The 22,502-nt window shown below is 41.9% G+C and overlaps 1 protein-coding gene across 1 annotated transcript in view; it reads left to right on the forward strand.

The window, feature by feature from the left end:
* ITPR1 (inositol 1,4,5-trisphosphate receptor type 1) overlaps window positions 1–22,502 on the forward strand; it is a 170,033-nt gene that overhangs the window by 38,516 nt on the left and 109,015 nt on the right. Inside the window, exons 4-15 of the mRNA XM_083796088.1 lie at window positions 6,248–6,363; window positions 9,878–9,964; window positions 11,536–11,694; window positions 12,925–13,023; window positions 13,499–13,582; window positions 13,670–13,816; window positions 15,184–15,279; window positions 16,707–16,751; window positions 19,772–19,926; window positions 20,644–20,743; window positions 21,190–21,350; window positions 22,058–22,199. Of these exons, the coding sequence (XP_083652214.1) occupies window positions 6,248–6,363; window positions 9,878–9,964; window positions 11,536–11,694; window positions 12,925–13,023; window positions 13,499–13,582; window positions 13,670–13,816; window positions 15,184–15,279; window positions 16,707–16,751; window positions 19,772–19,926; window positions 20,644–20,743; window positions 21,190–21,350; window positions 22,058–22,199 (1,391 nt within the window). The remainder of the gene's footprint in view (window positions 1–6,247; window positions 6,364–9,877; window positions 9,965–11,535; window positions 11,695–12,924; window positions 13,024–13,498; window positions 13,583–13,669; window positions 13,817–15,183; window positions 15,280–16,706; window positions 16,752–19,771; window positions 19,927–20,643; window positions 20,744–21,189; window positions 21,351–22,057; window positions 22,200–22,502) is intronic.

A 22,502-nucleotide genomic window follows, 5' to 3' on the forward strand; every position in this document is an offset into this window, starting at 1 on the left:
CCTTTGTCTGGTTTTGTGTATGAGCTCTCGGTTAATAATTACTTTATTTCCTATGTTGTTACAGCTTGAAAAAATGAAGTAGCGATTTCCATCGGCAGAGCCGTGCACAAATGAGTACAATGGCGACAGGGTGGTTGCCCTAACGTCTCACAGATGTGAATGGAGGGTGGTTATTTTAATGTAAAAATATACTTAGATCATAGATCATGCAGCCTTTCCGTTTAAATGTTGGTTGCAAGGGTGATTTTTCTTTTGTGCTTTAAAAAGAAAAACATTCAAAGTTCTTGTAACAGGCAGGATGCAACGCTATACAGAAGGGAGGCAACAGATTTCACAGCAGCAGAAACCTCGAACGTATTTTGTCGTGTAACTGGTGCGGGGTTCCAGAGACAGTGACGTACGTGGTCACCAAGAGGTCTTTGGGCTGGGCGTACAAATGTCCTTCTGACCTGCTTTTGAATTTTCCCCAGGTATGTGACAGAACTGTTGGCAACTTGGGAGGAGATTTCAGTGGTCTTTTATTTGGCAAATTGTTTTTTTTTTGCCTTTTTTGCTGGAGCTGCTGTTGGAGTGGGCTCTGCTGGGACAGAAGGTCAAGCATTCAGTGCGCCTTGGCAATGAGCTGCTGTACTCCTAGCAAAGCTTGTGCGCTGCAAATTGAAAATGAAAAGATGTCTTCCCATCACAAAGACAGTAATTTCAGTAGATCAGGTTCTTTTTTCTCCCTCTTTATGGAAGTGCAGGAATGATTAATAATCAACACATTTCTGTAGCCGCTTTTGTTCTATATTCTTTGAACCTCTTAGGCTGTCATCTATTCATTTTAAACATCAGAAAAAGCAAGTACAGAAATAGACAATGTAGTAGTGCAGGGCCTTCTGGGAAGGCGAAACTTGCCTGTGACTGAATATATGGATATTTTATTATTCTGCGTACCTCCTGCATGAAAGTACTTCACTTAAACACAAAAGAGTCTTGAAATAATCTCTGCGTCCATGTGGAGTGTTACCATCTTTGTGAGGGCATTGAGGCCGTGAAACTTTCGTAAATACGATGTGGAGAACTTGTCTTGAGAATATTTCCATCATTGCCAGCTGCATTAACTCTTCGTCTTTCTTGTTATATTTATAAGCGTACTGATTTTTATTATATCCTCTACCATGGGCTTTGATCTTGGGGGAAATGTCAGGTATCTAAGGATAGAGAAGACTAAAGAGGAACTGCGAAATTTCAATGGGGAGCTGCTAATTTTCATTTAATTTTAGTACTGCTGTGCAAAAAGGAGTTGGGTTTTATCAAGTATTGTTTTTCAAGTAAGAACCAACTGCGTTGGGGTTAAATATTCAACAGGTTTTGTAAGTGACTTAGTTAAGTATCTTCCTCTTGGTGGCTTTTCCTCAGGTGGAAGTGCCCTGAAGGAGGCTTTGTGAGAAGGGCTGTCGTCTTGCTTATTTTTGAAGTCACCAACCGCGACTCCAAACTGACAGGAGCTGGACATGCCCTTAACGTAGCGAAGGTGGAAAGCCTTCACAGCAGCTGTTGTCTGGCTGTCACCCGCGTTGGCCAGCTCAGGCACCACGAGGAGCGTTCAACGCCGGCGGTGCACTTTAGCAGCTTCCCAAGCTTCACATGCAGCGGGTGGGTTTGGCACGATGACATCTGTCAGTGCGCCAGGCGGTGCAGAAACCCTCCCCAGGGAAGGTGGGGGTTGCACGTGCCTTCTTGAGTTCGGGTTGTCTGGCTTGTGGTGAGAGCAAGTGATGGGCTTGGGTAGGCTCTGAAATACTACGCCTGCTTCTCCAAATCCTTCCAGCCTCTCTGCTAACAGATGCTTGCAGTTTGGGCAAGTTTTCCGTTTTCTCTTACAATAATATTAACATGCCACCTAAATGCTATTGAAACTCCCATGCAACTTTTAATCAAGTTGCTAAAAAAAAAAAATAAAATCTGAGAGATTAATCTTTGAATGCAGCTTGAACTTTCCTTGGTGCTTTGATGGAGTCTGACTGGGGAGGGGGCACAAAAGGTGGAAAACCTGGTGCCTTTTCAGCAGTTTACTTTGCTGGTTTGGCTCTTCGTTTTTATCACTCGTGGAAGCAAGTAAAGGCACCCAACAGATGTTTTGGATTTATCATGGCTTTTCAAGAATTTTCTTGAAATGCCAGTTGTTCGTTGGATTCTTCTGATTGATTTTAATCATAATAAAAAATAACACGTAACAAGGCAAATATGCTGAGGTGATCGCAATCGATGGTATAAACTCCAGAGGTGTGAGGAAGGTCTGTCTTGCCACCAAGCAATTTTTGTGGCTCCAAAATATTTCCCAACCTAGGAACAAGGAGAGAAGAAATGTAATTCTCCTTCCCCAATGTTTTTGAAATTCCTGAACAATTTTACAACTTAGCCCAAGTAGTAACAGACCAGAGGGAAACGCTGAGCAGGTTTTTGCCATTCTTACAGCTGCCTGCCTTCCTTTCCCCGCGCCAAAACCCCAGGTTTTTCTGGGCACAGAATCAAGACCTCTTCTGTTGGCAATTCCAGGGTTTTTATGCTGACCTTGACTATGGGGGATGAAGTCTGCATTCCTGACTTGTAGTACTCTGATAACCACTAGGCCGTGGTTTCAGGCCACTGCAGAAAGCTGTCGGCTCTGCCACCACAGGAGGGTTGGCCGCTTCCCCTGCAGCTGAACACATCCAAACGGGGAGCAGGCGCCGGAGGGAGCCCTGCGTCCTGCTGGGCTGCCCGGAGCACGGCGGCCAGGTGGGCTTCTTCCATTGACAGCGTGCGTTAAAACAGTCCATTAAGCAAAAAAATCTGGTCAGGTTTTTCATTTTGCTACGACAGCAAAAGCTGTGCGTGCTGTGCCCACCGTGCACAGAACAGGCCCAGGTCTGGCTTTGGGGCAGCTTGCTGATGTGGAGGTGTGTGAAACCACCGTGGCGCGGCCCTTCAGCCTGGTCCTGAGCGTCTGGGTGAAACGTACTCCTTCCTCACGTGTTAGGTGGGGACCTGTCCGTTATTGTCGTGGCAAAGGTGCGGGGGAAGAGAAGGCTGGATTGGGGGCCGGATACATCACTCGGGATGAAAGCAGGGACTGGTCAGACAGGAGGGCTGGGGCTGGAAGGGAAGGCTGCACGCCGGGAGACCAGGACTGGGTGGGAAGGGAGCGAGGTCTAGCACAACAGGAGAGAAAGGGAGAGGGAGATGAGAGCATGAGGAGCGTGGGGTAGAAGGGATTGCAATAATTTATTTATCCCTAATAAAGTAAGACTGGAGTAATCTAGCTGGCAGGTTTCGCTCTTGAATCCCCAAACACTTGAGAACATGGAATTTTCTAGTGTTTCCAGCATCCTTTCATTACTCCTCCGCGATGCTGGTACATGCAGAGGGTAAGGAGGCATTCCTGGCATACTTCAGCGAGCTTCAGGTGGCAGAGGCCCTGTGGGGATCTGAGTGTCCTGGCAGCGAGAACTTGAGTGTGTGGCTGCAGGGCACAATCGTGCATTAAGCCCCCTTTTCTGAAGGCAACTGCTGGCTAAAGAACAAAATTTCGCCTGGAAACAGGTGAATGCATTTGAATGCGTGTCTGTGCAACGTCATTCATTGCCCCTGTGCGCGATGAGGTAATACACAGTTACACAGCCGCTTTTTTCCTGCAGGACTTTGCTCAGTTGGTGCCTGACGACGTGTCCTCACTTAATCAGCAGTTACGGGTTATTTTATTTTCCCGCTGACTCAGTGTGCGACTCTGACGTTTTTCCCATGTATCACGAAGATCTGAAAACAAAATGCATTCCTTCGTCGTTAAAGTTCAGCAAACACTGTTTAGTAAGATGAGATTACGCTGCAGCGATGGCTCTTATTTATCGGCTTTCTCCTGAATCCATGACCAGAGCAGGGAGCGGGTTGTTTCAGCTGCTGGCAAGTCAACTACTTTGCCTTCATCTCGGATCTGTTAGAAACTGAGCGACCTTCCCCACGTACCGCGTCTGACAAGTACTTGGTCTGTATAACGCCGCCGTCACTTCCGTGGATTGCAGACTTGTGACCGTGGTGGTGCTCAGCGAGCACGCGCTTGCATGTTGATTTTTGTAAACACAGAAGCCGGGGGAACCTGGAGATCTAAAAGCTTTCTGGCCATAGGTTTGATCCATGGTAAAATGCATGCGGTGCTAACCAGCCTCTGGTGGTCGCGGTAAGGTGAATGGCAAACAAGGCCAAGTTCATCTCCTCAGCCACTTAAGAAATCGTTTTCTAATTAATATTTGTTTTAGGAGTCTTGGGTGCTTTTTATTGTTAGTTTTTAGATTTGTAGTCTTCTAACTAGGAAGAAAACCTAAGAAAACTATGTTATATTTTCCCCTGTTGCACGGAAGAAGGTCAACACTTGCAGACCTCTCCCCTTGTGCTCGAGGGAGGAGAGGGGGTGCCGGCACTTTTCCATGTGCAAGTTGAGCCTAACTTGAAAACTTTCTTGACTGAAAAGGCTGAAAAAATACACTTGCACTGTGACTAAATCTAGCATACAATTAATTCTTCTATGCAGTTCTGTGTGTTAATTGCTGTCAGTGTGAACTGGTGGTTTGAGCAAAAATAGAAACTTTTATAACTGATGTGTTGCTTACAATGCAGCCTCTGAAAGTGCAAGTCTGCGGTGGCTTCTTGAATCCCATTCCGTGCTGTCAATCTCGATGAATCATCTTCCTGTAAATGAAAAGGGTGTTGAAGAGAGCGTACCTGGAAAGTGTAGTTTGCTCTTCAGTTTCCACTTCTCCTAGCTGTTCAGAAGCCATAAGCCGGCAGTGCCAGGCGGAGGACGTGTCTGCGGACAGATGCACCTAAAGGAAGGCCCTGCCCCTGACCTCAGCTCTTCCTCTCCTTCCCCGGCGTGCAGCGCGCCCTCAGGGGTCGCCAGGGCCGTGCCCAGCTCCTGCCGTGTCCTCTCCTGGCATAGCAGCAACCTGCGGGAGGCGCGGCGGTGCTTTGGAACCAGTGAGCGCCCGGCGTGGCCGTCAGTGGCTCACTGCGGGATGAAAGACAGATCTGCCACTGGTGCTTCGCCCCGTTAGAGGAGTATTTCATTTTGAAGACCTTTGCCCTTCTGTCAGAGGGGTTTGACATTGCCCGGCGTGCTCTCGAGGAAGGGTTGGACAGGCAGGCGGTGCCCCAGCGCGTTGTGTTGTTCTTTGAGCATGAGCAGCGTGGAGGTGGCCATCCCAATGCCCCGCTCAGGGCACGCTTCCAGTGAAGCAAATAAAACCCCCAGGTTGGTCTCTCCGTGGTTTGCTGCTTCCCACGTTCTAGTGCTTGCCCGCAAGCATGCGTCAGTAGTCCTTGGAAGTACGACGGGAATTAGTAGCCTGAAGTCTTATTCCACACCGTCACCAAAGAGGTGCTGGGGGCAGCTGTCCTGGCATTTGGGGCACTTTGGTTAAACTTCGAGGCTGCTACTTCAGGCGCTGTCTTTGAATAGCTTAATTTATTATTTTTTGCGTGTACAGTTGCTTGGCAACAGATGAAAAAATACTAAATGCAGCTAATTTAGTTGTATTACTGATAGGCTAGCATCTCTTTAATATGAAAACGTATTTCTAATAAGACTAATCAGCTGTAATTCCTGGCTTTTGCCAGGCAGAATGTTAAATAAACAGTGTCGATGAACTTGGTAAAGAACCTGGCACCCAAGGGGTTTACTGCCACCTCTGAGCTGTGCTGTGAATGTTTCTTTGCTTTTTCCTGCTGTTGTTTGGGGGTATTTTCTTCTACTGTTGCTACTTATTATGTAAGTTTCTCCAGTTCTTTGCCTGTCATTTTCCTTAGCAATAAAGTGATTTGATTTATTAAAAAATAAATAAATAAATAAACACCCCTAAACACTAACATTGGGTGAAGCAACATACCTGCTAAAGTATAAAAAGTAAAAGTTGTGAGTGAGTAAAATCAATCTGTTTGCCTGGGAAAGCGCTGAAAAGCGTTACCATTTTAGTATGGTGGGGTTTTTGACCGGGACAAGTGATGAATTTTCTGCTCTTGCATCAGATGTTTGGCAGCAACAGTTAATTTTTATCATTCATGGGGCAATGTTCCTGTTGCCCAAAAAAGCATGTGTCTGATCAAGAGCTTTCTGGAATTTGTTCATAAATCTTTCCTTGCTGCTCAAATATTTGGACAATACTAGCAGCAAAAGCCCAGCTAATTATGACTAGTTGAAGCACTTTCTCTGTTTGTTTCATTGTTTTCATAGATTGCCTGTTCAAACTATGTCCCATGAACCGGTACTCTGCTCAGAAGCAGTTCTGGAAAGCAGCAAAGCCCGGAGCTAACAGCACAACAGATGCAGTGCTGCTCAATAAGCTACACGTAAGTATTCAGTTTTGGGCTGCTGTTGATCATAAACGCTCTCATCCATACTGCTTTAATTATTTCCAATCAGCCTGACACTGTTAACAAGGAAATATCAGAGAGGTCTATCAAAATCAGTACCCGAGACTCCTTTTGAGACGTTCACTGAGATGTGACTTACAAGCATCCTCTGATTTATGATAGGTAACGTGCTCTTTGAGGTCTGTGTCCACCAGCAGTGTGTGTGGTACTGGGTTAGAGTCACGAGAGCAATTCAAGATCTTGTCGTTAACCTGTGCTAACTGCAGCAGTGCTCTCCGGGGGCATTTGGGGGGCATCTTTTAATAGTATAAAACCAGAACCCTTCAAACAACTACACAGGAGCAGGTTCTCAGGCGTTGTGCCTCGGTGCATGAAGTCACGGGCGTTAGCTGTGCTGGCAGATGCCATGAGCTATATAAATCTGATAGTCTGATAAATCTATTGAGGTGCCTCACACAAATATTGCTGCTGGGATACATGTAAAGGTTGATGGGTAATTATGACTAATTATAAGGCCAGACAGCCTCTCCTTCCTTATTAGCTTGCAGTATTTAATATTTTTTCTGGCGAAAATGTTGACGTTCAGCAGTTGAAAACCCAGTAAGGCAGTTGATTGCTGGTTCTAGAGTTCCTTTTTTTCACACCAAAAAGCCAACTAACTTAAATACCATCTGTTGACTTTAGAGTTAAATAAACTGCATGTTTATGTTAAAATTACATAGCTGGAGTACTTCATGTCAAAATTACAATTCTAAATATTTTTAGTTTCTTAAAGCCTATATTAAGCTCATTGAAGACTGAAATACAAAATGGCCCTGTAGGAGAGTGTCATTTGCTGATTGCCATATGGCTGCCTTGCGCCTGCATTTCAGAAAGGCTGTTTGACTCATTTTGCTTCTGAAAACATAATTTTATAACCCAGAAGTATTAACTGGGCAAGGAGAAAGTTATTTCTGTACTGGCTGTAACACAGAGGTCCCTCACTTGTGCCGCGTTTCTCCTGCCCTTTTAATGATGATAAGAGAAGGAGACCGTGCCATCAAGCTTGAAGTGTCAGGGGATTCTGGGTTTTGTTTTTCTGGTGGGTAAGGGAAGGGGAGAGTTTATGCCTGTAGGATATGTGTGCGAGTTCATGGAATTTAAAGACAGGTAAGTTCTAAGCACTGCCTCATGCCCGGAGGAAAGCACCATGTAATTGCGCTGGATTACAGTGTCATTTAAAGTCGTCTTCTCTTTCCTCAGTACATGCCAGCTCAGGTGTTTGAGACTTGTAATGTTCAGCTGATGTTTTACTGGTTTGTGACGGGGCCCCTCTGGAAATCCAGGATTAGATATTGCTGGTACTTGTCTCCAGCTGAGGGATGTTTGTACAGAGAAGTGCCACCGTGCATGAACCGCGTACTAGATTAGGTGAAAGGATTTGAGTACTTTACAGTTTTATTGGAAATGGTTCAATATGCATTACTTCCACATAAGGCTAACCTGTTCTGGAGGATGTGCTACATCAGGTCTACCTGGGTCTGATGCATGGCTTTAAAATAACCTGGTCCCATGCACATCATTCATACATCAAAACTTAATTTTCTGCCCGGTATAAGAGCGTGTCATTTATTGGTACACAGAATACACCAAAACCCGTACATTTTGCATAGTGTGTGCTGGGAGGGAAGCAGGCTGTGCCCCCAAGACATGTGCGTGCAGCAGATACCTCTGCCTCTGATTGGACTTCTTTATCAGTGCCTATAGTTTTTAACAAAATCAGCGGTGCGAGATGTATTCATCATCACTTGCCTTTTTTGGCTTCTGTTTGCCTGCTGGTGGAATTTATTGTCTGCTGTGGCACGCTCAATGCTGAGGTCAGGTTATTTTAAGTTAATGCCATTTAAGGGATTTAAAATCTGGGACACTTGTCTTTCTTTGGTATCAAGAATCAGTGCTGCTTGAGAAGCTGACATCTAGTGGCCAGAGAAAGTGCTTTTCTTGAGTGATTGTCAGATTTGGTATGTGCTTCTGAAATCTGTCCAAAGACTTCATTATGTTTTCACAGAATACACCGTTCTCTTTAGTTACAATAATTGTGGCACCCAATCCTGTGCAGGCAGAGAAACCCTCTTGTTTGTGATCCTCATTGATAGTTGAGGGGTATTAGTGTCTTACCTGAATAAATTGTTTTTCAGTGGAGTACTGTGAAATCAAGAAAAAATAATAAAAAGAATTATGCTGCATTGTATTTCTGAATGTATTTTTGTGTTTAAATGAGCAACTGTATTGCAGATTCTCCTGGAGAAAGAACCACTTATCATACCTAGCAGAACTCCTAAAAATAGCAAATTTTTGTAAGCTGAAGAAGGTGAAACTTTAAAACAGTGTAGAGACAGCTCTTCATTTGCAGTAGCTAAGCTGTCTTTTTTTTTTTTTTTTAACTACTTAATATAGTTGGGAATTGCGGGCAGTCTCTTTTCCTCCAAGAGGAAATTGGGCCTAGCATAGTCCTTGAGATTCTTGAGAACCGAGTCATAAACATTCATGCTTAGCCTCCTAAAAAGTCTAGTTTTAAATCACTATTTATCCAGATGCATGTTAAAATAATTATTTCTTATTAAAAAATCAACTTTCATGGGAAATGAGAAGGAATTTCTTTACCAAATGAAAAGGTTTAAAAATGGTTTTAAATAGCTTACTTGTTTTTAAGCAAAACGAAGTACAAGAGAATAGTGAGTACGTAGAGCAGGTGGCAAACGTCAGCCATTGTAAGAAGAGCTGGTTGGTTTATATGGATGGGTTATAAATTAAGTTATTAAATTGAATAATCATAGGGATTAGTTTTTCTATTTTGCATATGTTTTTCCTTTTATTAATGTGCTGGTATGATGCAGAAGTGCACAGCTGTATTTTCCCAGCCAGTCTGTAATGCAGCACCGAGTGGTACCTAATGAGGCGTGAGCTCTGTGATGCTGGGAAGTCAGGACCTTGTGCACTTAGAGCTCCCGTGGGCAAATGTAAATGCCTTCTAAATAATCCTGCTGTGTGACAGAGGTGATCAGATTCATCGTAAAAAGACAGATTGTGGAAGAATGGGCGCCTGTACTGGCAAAGTAAAATAACGAACCAAAGTAAAAGTCCTTTCCTTTCATTTTTTATAGAAGTCAGTAGAAAGGAATATAGACTTCCTGGCTTGGGTTGTTACCATCCCTTTTCTCCTTCCCCCCCGTAGGTGTTTTGTTGTTTTCTAATGCCTCGTCTTCCGTCTTGTAGCAGCTATTTATCAAATGTGTCAAAGTCAAAACACATACCTTTTAAATGTTCGTTATCTTCCTAAGCAACTGAAAAAGGGAATAGGAAATTATACTATTGGAAATTAGGAAAAGGAAATCTTGCTCTATCAGATGTTCACATTTTTTGTAGTTCTGTGAAATACTCTTAAAGCATCTTAGTTGTTTGGCCACGCTGTTTATAAAACAGCAAGTGAATTATTCTCTTTTCATGTCAGCATGCCGCAGATTTGGAAAAGAAACAGAACGAAACTGAAAACAGAAAGCTGCTGGGAACAGTGATCCAGTATGGCAACGTTATCCAGGTAGGTTGTGAACATCTTTGCAAGCTGAATGGGGGAGTTTAAGCTAAATCCTGTGCAATGTGAATTTAAACTTGTGAAATTTGTAGACAAGAATCTGTAGCTTTGCCTGGTGGACAGCATCCTCAGGTATGATCCTGTGAAGCAAGAATTGGGTGTATGGCTGTGATCTCCGTGAGGATACAGATAGATTCATTTTTTTTATTATGGGTTAGCTGTGCTTTTTCCCCTCTGAGGTCACCGTATAATTTATTTATTTGGGAATATTTCTTTTTTGTGCTTACATTATAGTTGGCCATGTGGACCGTGGCACAGACGCTATCTTGCAGTCAGATGTTGAAATATCAAGCACTAAACTGCCCCAAAGGAGAGTGAAGCCATATAAGTCATTGTGGTCCATTTAAACAAAGGTTATACTAGTTGCAGGGAATGAAAAAAATCGAAGTCATACGTCAAACCCAAGAAAAATGAAAAGTACAATAACTGTGTAATAAAGAAAGGCGTGTTTTTAATAAATGGGGAAAGGAATATGCAGCAGGTGCTGGTTCACCCTGAAACCAGAGCAGACATGCTTCTACTAGGTAGAGTGCTGCAGCCCTTTAGAAGAAGTGATGATTACCAGCTGGTTTTGGTTTGATATAATCAGAGTAGGTGACAAGGAGAATGGACATGAGGGTTATTTTTTTTGTTGTTGCAAGAAGTTGGTTGGCAAAGCAGTGGTAGGCTTTGTAGCAACCTGATTGAGGAAGGGCCCAGAAGCATCAGCCTTGGTTGAATTAAATGTGCTATTTGTCTGTATGTTTGAGGCAAGAAATCTAGTTTTACTTATCTGAGGAGAGATAAATACTGTCAATTTTAACAGGACTACAAGCATTTGCACTACTAAGAGCAGTGATAAGCTTTTGCCTGTATTTTCACTGTGGTCAAAATGTACTGTGAGTAACCACTATTTTTAATAGTCAAAAAACATCAAAATTGTCTATACAAAAGTATTTGAAGTTACTGGAAATGTGGCAACAGGTATTTTGAACAACATAGCTGAGGAACTAGGCTGTGCCCTGTTGCAGTTTGCATTTTCATGCTGACTGTGTGCAGCCTGTGTGAGCTGTTAACGCAGTGGAGGGTTGTGGAATGGGGCTTTTTGAAGAGAGTCTTCAAAAAAGCAGTAGAGTTTTCTGTTAAACGAATCAGCCTGAGCAAAGTAATATAAGATCAGCCTTACTTTACACCACCACCTTCTGAACAGGGAAAACTACTTAGTGCCTTACATTTTACAGCTTTTGGTCCTGGGTCTTTGAGCAGGCTGTTGTAAAATGATGTGGGCATTTTTAAGTGTTTATCCTTTGCTGGAGAAGAAACAGATTAGTTGAAGATGTTTTGTGCTCTAAGACTATATATTTACTGAAATATGTGCCAGTGAAATTGTGCATGAATTCATCAATATTTTCATGAGATATCATCTAGCTTTTATTTTGATTCCTGTATGATATTGTGGTTGTCCTATACGTGCTCACTGTTTCTTGAGGGGAGGAAAAATGAGCATTCTTAGAACTGAACTCTAATTCTTATTCTAGCTGCTTCACTTAAAAAGTAACAAATACTTAACAGTAAATAAGAGGCTACCAGCTCTGCTAGAGAAGAATGCTATGAGGGTGACCTTGGACGAAGCCGGAAACGAAGGTTCCTGGTTCTACATACAGCCTTTCTACAAGCTGCGTTCCATTGGAGACAGTGTAAGTGCTGAGAATATCCTCATGTATTGTTCTGTGCACAGCTTGGCAAAGCTTGTTTCGGGAGGTCTGTCTTCCAGTTAATGAAATGCACAGATCTTTTCGTGCCTTACGTTGCAGAAACAACTTTTTTCCTATGCTGTCAGGAGGGGGAGGAAAATTGCTATGGTAACTTGTATTTTGGAAACATGGGATGATTTAACATTGGAAGGAATAAGAGACCTAATTATGGTAGCCTTTCTCAATCCCTGTCCAATTCAAAATGGCAGGAATTGTTGCGTTCCTCTGGTATATTTAGAACAAATAATATCTGGGTTTTCAGTGTTGCCAGTTTTGAATCAAAATTTGCCATCATTTTGTATATGATGAATGAGGTAATAACGAGGCCAAATGGCCCTGTTCATGGGAAAACCAGAAAATAATTGCTTCTGATGCATTACCTTTGTACAAGAGAGTTTGGTGTGCTACCTGCCCCAAACTAGGCATTAATAAGCTTAAGGGTGCTCTGTGGTATAGTCCAGGCATGGATTTGGCACCTAAATCCAGTGAGCTTTATTGAGTAGGAATAATTTCTTCTGTAGAGCAGCCCCATACATTTCGATGTAGCTGTACTTCCTTTTACACACACGCACACAATAAAGCACATGATAATACAGTCTTACAGGCTAGTAAGCTCTTTAAATCCTACCTATTTACAGACACTTTATCATAATGACCAGTTCCTTTCAATACAGAGAAGGGTTTTGTGTTTTAATTTAGGTAAGACTTCACCCTGGAAGAAGGGAAGAAAAGGACCTTTACTGTCCGTAATAAAATGCTTTTGTCTTGAGCCATATGCCAGCCTGGTCAAGAATCTGATATTACAAATGAAAGTGCCTCTCGGAGGAGGAGAGCTTTTGGCTGACCTTTTGCCATAAAAATTACTTATTAAATGTTAACCAATGAAACTAATGGAAAGTAGCAGATAAATTTGTTACTGGAACTGTAAACTGTTTCTTCTGTAAGCCTCTGGATCCGTTAGTATAGGCTTTTTTTTCTGCCCGAATGACTGAATATAGTAAGCTAAATTCTGAAGCAAACAGAATCCTGGTTTTCATATTCAGACTGGCATCTCTCCAAACTGCAAGAAGGTGATTTCCTCCTATCACTCCCATTAACAAAAAAAAAAAAAAAGGAAGGAAGGGAAAAGCTTTCTCAGACTGCAAATTTGTCTGATGCTTCACTTACCTACAGGTTGTCATTGGAGACAAAGTAGTCCTGAATCCTGTCAACGCTGGCCAGCCTCTTCATGCTAGTAGTCATCAGCTTGTTGATAATCCGGGATGCAATGAGGTAAGGGCAGATTGACAGAGCTGGGAGTGCGGGGCTTTGGAACAACTTTACAAGCTCTATGTTGCAGCTAGGCTGCTAGGACTTGTGTTTTAAGAAAATTAAGCCCTCAGTAAGTTCATTAGTACCTCAGGTGGTATTTAGGAATGGTTATCTTGTTGCCCAGCATCTTAAGATATCTACAAGACTTTTCTTGCACCTTTTGGGCACTTGACAAAGGTTAAGTTTGATTTCTCTTGCTTGACTGGCTAGAAATCAGATTTTTCTTCAAAATCAGTAGTCATGGCACCATGATGTGTGACTTACTAACAAGTCAGATTTGCAGTTACCTTTTCTGGAATAGATGCAGAAATGGCTTTCTTTGGAGTAGTGCAACAGGGATGGCAGTGCTCAGCTGAAAAACATGTAAACAGTAAGGCAGTAGCATCTTGTGCAGGCACAAGACAGTGGGGCTAATACCTTTTATTTCTCCTTTCAGGTCAACTCTGTGAATTGCAACACAAGCTGGAAAATAGTCCTTTTCATGAAATGGAGTGATAATAAAGATGATATTCTCAAAGGGGTAAGACTCAAAACTTTAATTGTTTGTGACTTATTTGTTCGCTGATGCATAATGTCTGTATTGATCATGCTGTCTGGACTTTGACAGGGGGATGTGGTAAGGTTGTTTCATGCAGAACAGGAGAAGTTTCTGACTTGCGACGAGCACAGGAAGAAGCAGCACGTCTTCCTGAGAACTACAGGGAGACAGTCTGCCACTTCTGCAACCAGCTCAAAAGCACTGTGGGAAGTAGAGGTAAGGATTGTGATGCAGGTTGAGGGTGGCTTTGTAGTGACAATTACAGTTTCTTTTTAAAAACATTTAGCTGGATTTCCTTTTTTAGGTGACAGTCTTGCCAGTGTTTGAAGTTTAATCTTTAGAATTCTTTTACTTGCTGTGCTTTCTGTGCAAAATCAAAACTGAGGGCTTTCTAATGCTGCAACAGAGAGCTCTGAACCTCAGGTTCTTGACAATTCAGAAGAAGAGGACAGAAGTATCTATGATGCCATTTTTCTTACCAGTCACTGAAATCTAAAACCTAATAATTTCAACTGTCCTGCTGAGTGTACTGAACATTCTATTTTTGGTCTGGAATACTGCGATTATGCATATCCTCATTTGATAGGAGATGGCAACCCTTTGCTAGTCTGTGCATTGTCTGAACCAGTTTTTACTGTACTTGGCTTTTAAATAGTGACTAACACCTTTGCCATCGTTGGCTTCTTAAAATATCCTCCCTCTGTTGGTGTGATAGACAAAGCTGGTTGTTTTACGTAGATACGATTTTAAATGCCTGCCACGTGAAGCCACGTGAACTGCCTGAGAGATCCATAAAATTAATTGCAATGGTGGATATAATTTTCCTGTTGTCTTTCCAGAAGTATCTGGTTTGATATGCACATTTTCCCCCATTTCAATTGCAAGTTTACCTGTGATTAGTGTTAGTTGAGCGTGTTACAACACATCAGAGGCTTTTGTGATAACTGTTCACATACATGCAGATACCCAATGATAAATGTGAGGAGTTCAGAGGTGAGCTAGTCCCCCCCAAAATGCAGAGGTCAGCTATGTTTTCCCTAAGTACATGGATGTACCCCCAGAGTGGAGGTTCTGCTTTCCACAGAGGTTTGCAGACCATCATATTTTCCCTCCAATACTCTTGTACAACACTGCATTTGAAACAATTCCAGATGTCTTCCATTACCTGCTTTCAGAAGGTCAAATATTTTTTATACCAGAAGGTAAAGGATCTGCTGCATCTCTTTAGGAAAGCTGTTTCAGGACTTAGCAACACATGCACATCTAGAGCACCGTCTTTAATTCTCTGCTGCTAGCACCATAATCTTCCTGCTGTCACCCACCAGATATCGCTCTGCTCCTAATGGGGTACCAGCTGTGGTCAGTGACTTTGCAGAATGTTACTTGTCAACGAGCAGAAAATCGATGTTTGTAAATTGAAGTGAACTAATTGTAGTCTGCTCAAACTATTTGGTGTACTACATGTTGTTTGTGCATGAAAGATTGTTTATCTTTTCTGGAGTTCCTTGCTATGTTCATCCTTACCTGTAAGTGAAATACAGCAAGTCACTAATGTGTAGTGCAAATGTTTCCTTTTATTGTAGGTAGTGCAGCACGATCCTTGTCGTGGTGGCGCAGGGTACTGGAACAGCCTTTTCAGGTTCAAACATCTTGCTACTGGACACTACTTAGCAGCAGAGGTAAGTGTTGGGGCTTGTTTAGAAGCTCTGCCTTTCCTTCCACAGCATCTTCTTTCTTTTACCCCTTCTGAAAATCTGTTTCCCACCCTAAAAATAGAAACAGATGAGAGGAGGAGAGTGAAGCTTGGGTCCTGTATTAATAAAAAAGTGGATGGCTAGACATAGAAAACATGGTCAAAGAGATGTGTAATTACACCACTGTGCAGGGGGTAGTCTTGAGCTTTTTGCACTTTCTATTTGAATTCTGAAGGCAATAGCTTTTCTACAAAGGATAGGTGCTAAATACTAGTATACTGTCATGTGGGCAGTAAGAATCTGGGCAGTAAGAATCAGGGTGAATTTATGAATACACGGGTTGATTGCAAATAGCTGAGAGCCTTTGGGGGGGGAAATGAATTCAGTCAACTGTTGTTAGTTTCTCTTGAATCACTGATTTCCTAATAGAAGCGAAGGACTGACTGCAAAATGGAATTGCAGCTAGGCTTCAGGCCAGCCTGGTAAGAACTGCAGGTAACACTTAGCTGTCCAAGCACAAAACAAATAAATTGTTTTGTGCACCAAAGTGGACATCTCTCCTTTCCACCTTGAAGAAAAACTTCAAGACCATTTATTAAAAAAAAGGAAGTCCAAGGGTTATAATTTTGAGAGTTTTGCTGCTTAACACTTGTCAATGTTTACTAAAGTTAGTTTTACTTAGTTTTACTTAGTTCTACTTAGTTTTACTTAGTTCACAGCATAGATATACCAATACAGGCACCTCTGTAAATAAAGGCTGCCCTGGATGTAAAAATGCATAGTAGGGCAGAAAGCCTGTCTCAGCCCACGTTGTTGACATGAGAACATTTTCAGTGGGAAAAGTCCATATTAAATATCCCATTTTAAACTCCTCTAACAAGCAGATTGGAAAAGCAGCAATGCTTTGTCACATGTACATGCACACATCCTTTTCAATAATGGTCCAATACTGAGCTTTTCCAGTAAATCTTGGGTTTGCTAATCAGCCAAAACAAAAACACGTTCTTACATCACATAAAATACGACAGAGGAGATTGCTCACCTTATCCATGGTTAGAAGGGTGTTTGTTCGAAAAGATTTTTGCCAAGTCAGTGATTTCTGGTGGAAATTCCATTTGGAATTTTTAAAAAAGTGAAACTTGATAACTCTTTTATTCCTCTTGCTCCTTTAGTGATTATCATGGGCAAGTTTCATCTGTCTGCATGTTTGCAGATTATTTTACTGCTTAATTCATGGACAGACAGTTGCCCGATTAAGAATAAATCTATTTGCATAGTATATTTGTTCTGCATGCCTGGTAGTGTTGTAGCAGTAGAGTGCATCCTTTACAAAGCAAGATAAGATCATGCTGAGGTTGTTTCCCACTGCTAGCTCTGTTAGTTTTGACATGCCTGTGATTCTGTTTCATCAGGTAAACCCTGACTATGAGGAAGATGACCAGGAGTGTCAATCCTCAGTAAGTATAGGCAAGAGTACGATCTTGCCCCTAATTGAGGAGGGCTTGCACAGGCCCTGCTATTTAACTGGCCAGTGCATAGATTGTCCAGGCCTTGTTGCTAGTGAAGACACTAAAAAACAGAATGAGCTTTTAAGGTCTGTCCAGAGGACTGGATATTAAAACCTGGAGTAGGCTTTAGTGAAGAGCAATAGAGTTGTAACCGAATTCCTGTATTACTCAGACCCCTTTCCTCCCCACTGTGTAGAATGTCTTTGTCTTCCTGTTTCTTAAACCTTTGTTTCCTTGAAGCACGCTTTGAATAGGTTTGAAAAGCAAGTTGCTCAAGATGACATCGGATGTCAAGTGTTCGTAATGGGATGTTAACGTAGTGCTGTGCCAGTCCTCTGCCCTCCTTGTTCAGTTCATGAATTCCCTCTCGTTTTAGTGTGTCACAGGAAAGCCATGACAAAGGGCCTAGAGAGCAAGAATGGCAGGGTGAGAATGATTTCAGTGCCATTCTTCCAATTTTTCTGTGAAAGCAAGTTCTTTTCAGTAATTTTTTTGTGTCAAAGATAGAGTGTGCTGATGCTTTGTGCTAATAGAATCTTCTCGCTGATGTCAAAAGGAAAACAGCATTGCTTCAGCAGGAGAAAAGAGTTAGGACTGGAACAGCGCTTTCCATTGTAGATTATATTTTTAGTTGAATGAGATTGTAGGCTTATGCAACTTGCTTGGTCATTTATCCTGTATAGGAAAAATCTGCGCCACTTAGAAACGAGAAAGAACTCCTCCATATTTAAAAGGAGGTGAACACCTGGTGGTGCTTTGAAGTGCAGTGGGGTAGTTTTCTCCTGCAAAAAGGATTTGTTATCGCAGTCTAGCCATTAAAAGGCTAACCCTTGCCCCCAGATACTGAGCTGATATCCTGGTTATTTCTTGGCAGTATTTGGCAGCAAATGCTGATCTTCTGACGGCTTGTCTTCAGTAAGTGGAGTTGAAAAGTGAAAAAAATAACACGAACAAAAAACCCACACAGCTATTGTTCCAGTGGAAAAAAAAATTAACACTGAAGTGCTTTGTTGGCTTAACTTTCAAAAGTTAATCAGTTTATAGATCTTTAATATAGACATCCCTCCTACTGGTGTTATGCTAATGTCTCCTTCTGAAAATAAGTGCAGTAATAACAGTAACGCGCTGGTTTCAGAGTTGTGCTGATTTTTTTCCCTACTGTGTCTCTTTACCACTAGGTGGCAAAAATAGACCACAAAGAGTAGGATCAGGCACATAGAATTCATTTCTGACACAAAATTACTGCATCTTTTAACATGCACTAGTGACAAGATGGTGTGGGCTGCTTACCACTGCTCCGATACAGAAATTTCAACTTCACTCAAATGAGAGCTTTCTGCAGGACTGCAGGTTTCATTGCACAGCTCTGTGTTGTTGGTGTTGTCTCTTTATACTTCAGTGAGCTGTACAAGAATAGGGTTTAAATGGCACAGGTGAGATGCCAGCTAGTACCTGTTCGAAAGGAGAGTGGGCTGCTTCTGTCAGCTTTGTGGTTGAAGTTTAATTCTCCCTAAATTGCCGCAGTTCCTAATTCCCAATTTACTAATTCTCGTTTTCATCTTTGCCACAGTTTCTGTAGCTGACAAATTGTCTCCTGATGTGTCAAAGGTACTACAAATTGTGAGTGTAGAGTGGCTGCCTTACTGTGGGGATGGAGGAGACAGATGAAACTCGGAGAATTCATTCCAAGTGAGTGAATTTCTCCTGGTGTAAAGCCTCCAGATGGACTCGCCTGAGTATATAGTTGCTTCTTCATTTGAGGCACATTCCCAATATATAATTCTGTTCCATACAGCTAACTGTCTGTTCCCATGTGCAAAATCAAAGACTTGAAATGTCACTATCTTGCAGCCAAGTTCACTGACTACAAATGTGCTAGCTGCAGAGTATCCTGAGGCACCAGCAACGTTAGCTAGCTCGTCTTTATGTTTAAGGGTTGGAATGCCTTACACCGGGACTTTGAAAGACAGGTGCTTGCGTTCTGACTCCTTGGGGTGCCCACCTTCCACTGGTGCCAAGATCACAGAAGCTGGTAAATTCCTTGGTGATCACTTTGTAAGCTACATGTAGGATTTAGGTGTTTGTTTCTATATTGGTAGCTGGTTTCTATGTTTTGTCAGATGACAGATTTTTTGTTGACTAATTATAACTGCTAGTTCCTGAGGAAAGCTTTTAGAAAAAGATGTGGTTCCTTTTTCCCAGTGTATTTTTTTCCCCTAACCTTTTATCCTTTCATCTTAAAATCTAGTGTTTTACTCACTCATTTGATGGTCGTGTATTTACTTTGATAAAGCAGGCTGGTAATTTGCTAGCACCTTAGACACGAAGATACTTGTGATGCCATGTCCTTTGTAGTGTATCACTGTGTTGGAGTGCATCCTGAGCTGAAGCGTAAGCAGCAAGGCAGCTAACTTCTGGATTAGCTCTTGCTTTGTTCATTTGCAGTTGATAGGCCCGAGTCCCATTTTTGCTGTTGAAGTTGATCATTTCCCAGCAAGGCTGTTGGTACTTAGTGTTGCTGGTTTTTATATTTGTTGCTCATGTAATTTCTTCTAGGGTGACAACTGCCATACATTAAATGCATTTCAAAAGCCAGTAGTGTCTAGGGTGGTGATCTGAGCAGACGTGGATCATCTGAAACTGCTCAGAGTTCCTGGTGTGCTGTGGGTGAGCAGCTGGGAGATGTTGAGTCTCTTGGCACTCTGCAAGACACAACCTCTCTTGTCTAGGATTTATTGTGTTTATAACCCAGAAATGCTCAGAAGTTATTAACACTAAGGAAAGCAAAGAAATGTTTGACAAGAGGAGCTACTTTCACGTTTACTGGTACCCTGAAGTGTAGTCATCTTAACCAGTGCTTGGAGTGGTTCAGAGCTATGTCTACAAATCACAGAGCGCATCTATTCAGCGCTAGGCAGCTGGGTCTGGAGGGCTTGGTCTGACTGTGTGTGATGGGACTTCTTCTGCAGCTGGACCCTGAGCAGGATGCCTCCAGAAGGGGCTTGCGTGATGCTCAGGAGAAGATGGCGTACTCTCTGGTGTCCGTGCCTGAAGGAAACGATATCTCCTCCATATTTGAGTTGGACCCTACCACCTTGCGAGGAGGAGACAGCCTTGTCCCCAGGTACGAGCTAACGATCGCATTAGAGCTGACTACCTGCCTTGGAGTTTGGCTTCGGTTTGGTTTGGTTTTAGGTAAAGCTCTTTCTCACTGTTTATTTTGGTATGAAATTAAGGTTCTCCTTCAAATTAATATAGAAATGATTAACAAAGGCCTAGTGCTTCAGTATAGTATTTTACAATAAACTTGTAAGTAACAACATCTGATTTTACAGGTAGGGAAACTGAGATTAAGTGACTTTCTTGCCAGTTAAGAAACTGACAAAAGTCTGGGGTCTATGATAATGCTAATTCCCATGACCTGTCTGTATTGTATTTGCTAGGACACAACATCCAGTGTTTAGCATTTCATTTTCTGTTGCATATGGTTGTTTAACTGGTCATATCGTAGCTCTTGCTACTCAAAAGATGCTGTATCTCTAAAGATGCACAATTTGAATGTGGGCTCTTTGCTATCCGCTCCCACCCAGAAAGCATGACATATTTGTTTGATCTACTTCATCCAAGTTACTCTTTAAAAAATCAGATACTCTAAGGTGGTGTAAGTTAACGTGGCCACCAAATGCAGCAGTCCTGGCTGCCCGTTCCTTTGGGCTGCCACAGTTTGTGGAGTGACAATTTTTTTCACTTGTTCTTGGCAACAGTTTGCATTTTTGAACAATGCTAAAATTTCTTGACTGGGAAACTGACTCACATTTTGAAACTTTTGACTTTCTTTCAGGAACTCTTACGTCAGACTTAGACACCTTTGCACTAACACCTGGGTTCATAGTACCAATATCCCTATAGATAAGGAAGAAGAGAAACCTGTGATGCTTAAAGTAAGCCCTGCTACTTTTTTTATACTCACATCCTTTAATTTCTGTACTTTCACCAGTATGTTGTTGGTAGAAGTTCCAGTCCCTTGGGACTTTGGGGTTTGTCAAACAGGTAGCAGCATAACAGTGGTAAATAGTGCCTACACAAAATATATTATCTAAAAGATTAGGTTTTCATAGAAGTTTAATAGTTACACTGTTAAATTTCTAATTTACAACAGCACATGGAGAATTTTTTCCTACTCCCTGTGGCAGTATTTTCTAGTCTCACCTGATGTTTCTCTGTACTGGGAACACCTATGAGCTTGTACAGGGTGCTACTGTTCTCATACCGTCTCTGAGTGAGGCTGTGTAGGAGTATGGCTTTTTCTCTTTTTTAGTATCAATGAGTGAAGCACTAGTTTACTTTCTGCCTTTTGGTTTGATAATAAAACTTCTTTGGGTTTTAGATTGGTACTTCTCCAGTGAAAGAGGACAAAGAAGCTTTTGCTATAGTACCAGTTTCTCCTGCAGAGGTTCGGGACTTGGACTTTGCAAATGATGCAAGTAAGGTTTTAGGTTCCATCGCTGGCAAGCTGGAAAAGGGAACAATAACCCAGAATGAAAGAAGGTAAGGAGACAAGAATTTGGTTCAGGTAATATTTATTTGCTTTACTCAATAAGTGTTTCTTTTATTGTTGATTTGTCCATAGTGAAGGTTCTCAAGCCATATTCTGTCAGCCCCTCCTTGGTGCTCTGTGAAATGGGGGCATGGGAACTGTTGTTGTGAACTTGGAGGAATAATCCATAGCATGCCTTTCTTGATGGGCTTTGCAAAATGAGTGTGGGAATTTATAATCCATCTTGTGAAGAGTGAACATATGACTTCTGGCAAATCCTCTGACAATGTCTTTGAAAAATATGTGGCCACTCAAAAAGAATGCACAGTCTACTGTGTAAAACCAGGGTCCGTGTGCTTCCATAGCCAACAGCTTTTCTTTGGTCTTGGGGAGATTATCATCTGATTTATTTTTTCTGGCAATACAAAAGAACTGCCAAATAGGATTTAGGGAGCATATAGTTGCCTTAAAGTGATATTGTTGTCTTACTGCTTCTGTAGTTTGGCTATTAAACAATAATCTGTAACAAAAAGGGAGCACTAGTTCCTAATTTAAAGTTCCATACAAACCTAGGGGCTTTATCCAACGTCTGGGTTAGTCTCTAATTGATGTTTTTTTGTCACTTAACATTTTGAAATCTGTATAACCTTATCACTGTTATTGTGCTTTTAACAGATAAAACTTAGTCTTGTATTAACAACTTCTGGCTTTTCTGTAGATCTGTTACCAAATTGTTGGAGGATTTGGTCTACTTTGTTACTGGTGGAACTAATTCTGGGCAAGACGTGCTTGAAGTGGTATTTTCTAAACCCAATAGAGAACGGCAAAAACTGATGAGAGAACAGAATATTCTAAAGCAGGTAGACTGCATTTTTCTTTAAACTCTGCCTACCAGAAGGGTTGTCAGAAAGAAAATCCGAATAGTAGAGAACCTGGTCAAAATATTGGGACCAAAGGATCCTTTCAGCAGGTTGTCAGTGGACTCCAGGCATAGTACTGCTAGAACAAAAAAATACAGCATATGTTGGTAAATAAACCTGATAAGCAGTGTCTTCTGTACAGGCTGTACTTTGGCCAAGAAACAAACATTGCAATTATAGCGTATTTCTGATGCATCTTGTAGAAATTCAAAGATACGAACACATTAATTTACTTTAATTTTA

Source organism: Anser anser (assembly GCF_964211835.1).
Source record: "Anser anser genome assembly, chromosome: 12".
Classification (NCBI taxonomy): Eukaryota; Metazoa; Chordata; class Aves; order Anseriformes; family Anatidae; genus Anser; species Anser anser.